Source organism: Rhea americana, unplaced genomic scaffold, assembly GCF_003343005.1.
Source record: "Rhea americana isolate MKP2758 unplaced genomic scaffold, rheAme1 scaffold_580, whole genome shotgun sequence".
Lineage (NCBI taxonomy): Eukaryota > Metazoa > Chordata > Aves > Rheiformes > Rheidae > Rhea > Rhea americana.
In genome coordinates, this window is record NW_028186735.1 from 100157 (window position 1) to 101195 (window position 1039).

Here is a 1039-nt window from a genome sequence, read left to right on the forward strand (position 1 = left end):
GGGGGGACAAGCTGGGGACACTAGCCCAGGCGATGGGGACTTTGGGGTCTGGGGGATGCTGGTCTAGGGGATGGGGCGGGGACAGGGGAATCCAGGTGACACTGTCCTGGGGCGTGAGGGACAGAGATGATGAGGTGACATTGCTCTTGGGGGTGGGAGAAGGGCAGTGGGGTCTGGGTGACACTATGCCAGGGGACAAGGAAGGGACAGAGACTTCAGGGTGCAGCAGACAGGGACGGGACAGGGGGGCCTGGGGGACACTATCCTTGGGGATAAGGAAGGGACAGGGACAGTGGGGTCCAAGGGACACTGTCCTGGGGGACGAGGAAGGGACAAGGCCCTCAGGGTGCAGCACGTGGGGGTGGGACAAGGACAGCGGCACCCTGGGGACACTGTCCTAAGGGATGGGACCGACGAGGTGCAGCTGATGGGGACAGGACGGGGGACAGTGGGGCCAAGGGGACACCGCCCTCAGGGTTGTGGACTGCAGGGTGCAGCACCCGGGGACACGACAGGGACAAGGGGACGTCCGGTGACGTGCCCAGGCCACAAGCCCTGCGGGGGACACCTGCCCGCCACCGTCCCCAACCCACCGCCCCTCACCGCAAACGGGGCTCCCGCTGGGACCCGGCTCCTCTCCTCGGCTGCYGGCGGGCGCCCGCGGCGGGTCTTGGGTGCTCTCTGGGGGTGCCGGGTCCCCGCCGGGTGCCCGCGGCGGGTCCCGGGCGCCCCGGGGTCGCGGCTCGTCCTCGTCCTCGGGGATGGGGTTGTACCAAATCTCGCCGCCCGCCGCCTCGTCGCCCGCCAGCACCCAACGCCKGCTGCTGGGCTCCAGGCTCTGCAAATAGGCGCCGGCGCCAGGGCTTTTGCCGGGGCCGCCGGCCGCTTCCTCGGAGGGCGGCGCGTCTTCGTCGTCATCATCGTCCTCCTCCTCGTCCTCGGCGGCCGGCGGCCTCTTGGCGCCGGGCTCCTCGCGGGCGCCGCAGGAGAAAGGGGCCCAATTCTGCCTGCGGGGCGGCTCGGGCACGGCGGCGGGGCT

At 70.9% G+C, this 1039-nt stretch overlaps 1 protein-coding gene across 1 annotated transcript in view; it reads right to left on the reverse strand.

Moving 5' to 3' along the window:
• SYDE1 (synapse defective Rho GTPase activating protein 1) overlaps positions 1-1036 on the reverse strand; it is a gene marked incomplete at its 5' end in the record, with an annotated part of 4814 nt that extends 3778 nt beyond the window's left edge. The window contains one exon of the mRNA XM_085319367.1: positions 599-1036. Within this exon, the coding sequence (XP_085175493.1) occupies positions 599-1036 (438 nt within the window). The remainder of the gene's footprint in view (positions 1-598) is intronic.
• Between the last annotated feature and the right edge of the window lie 3 nt (positions 1037-1039).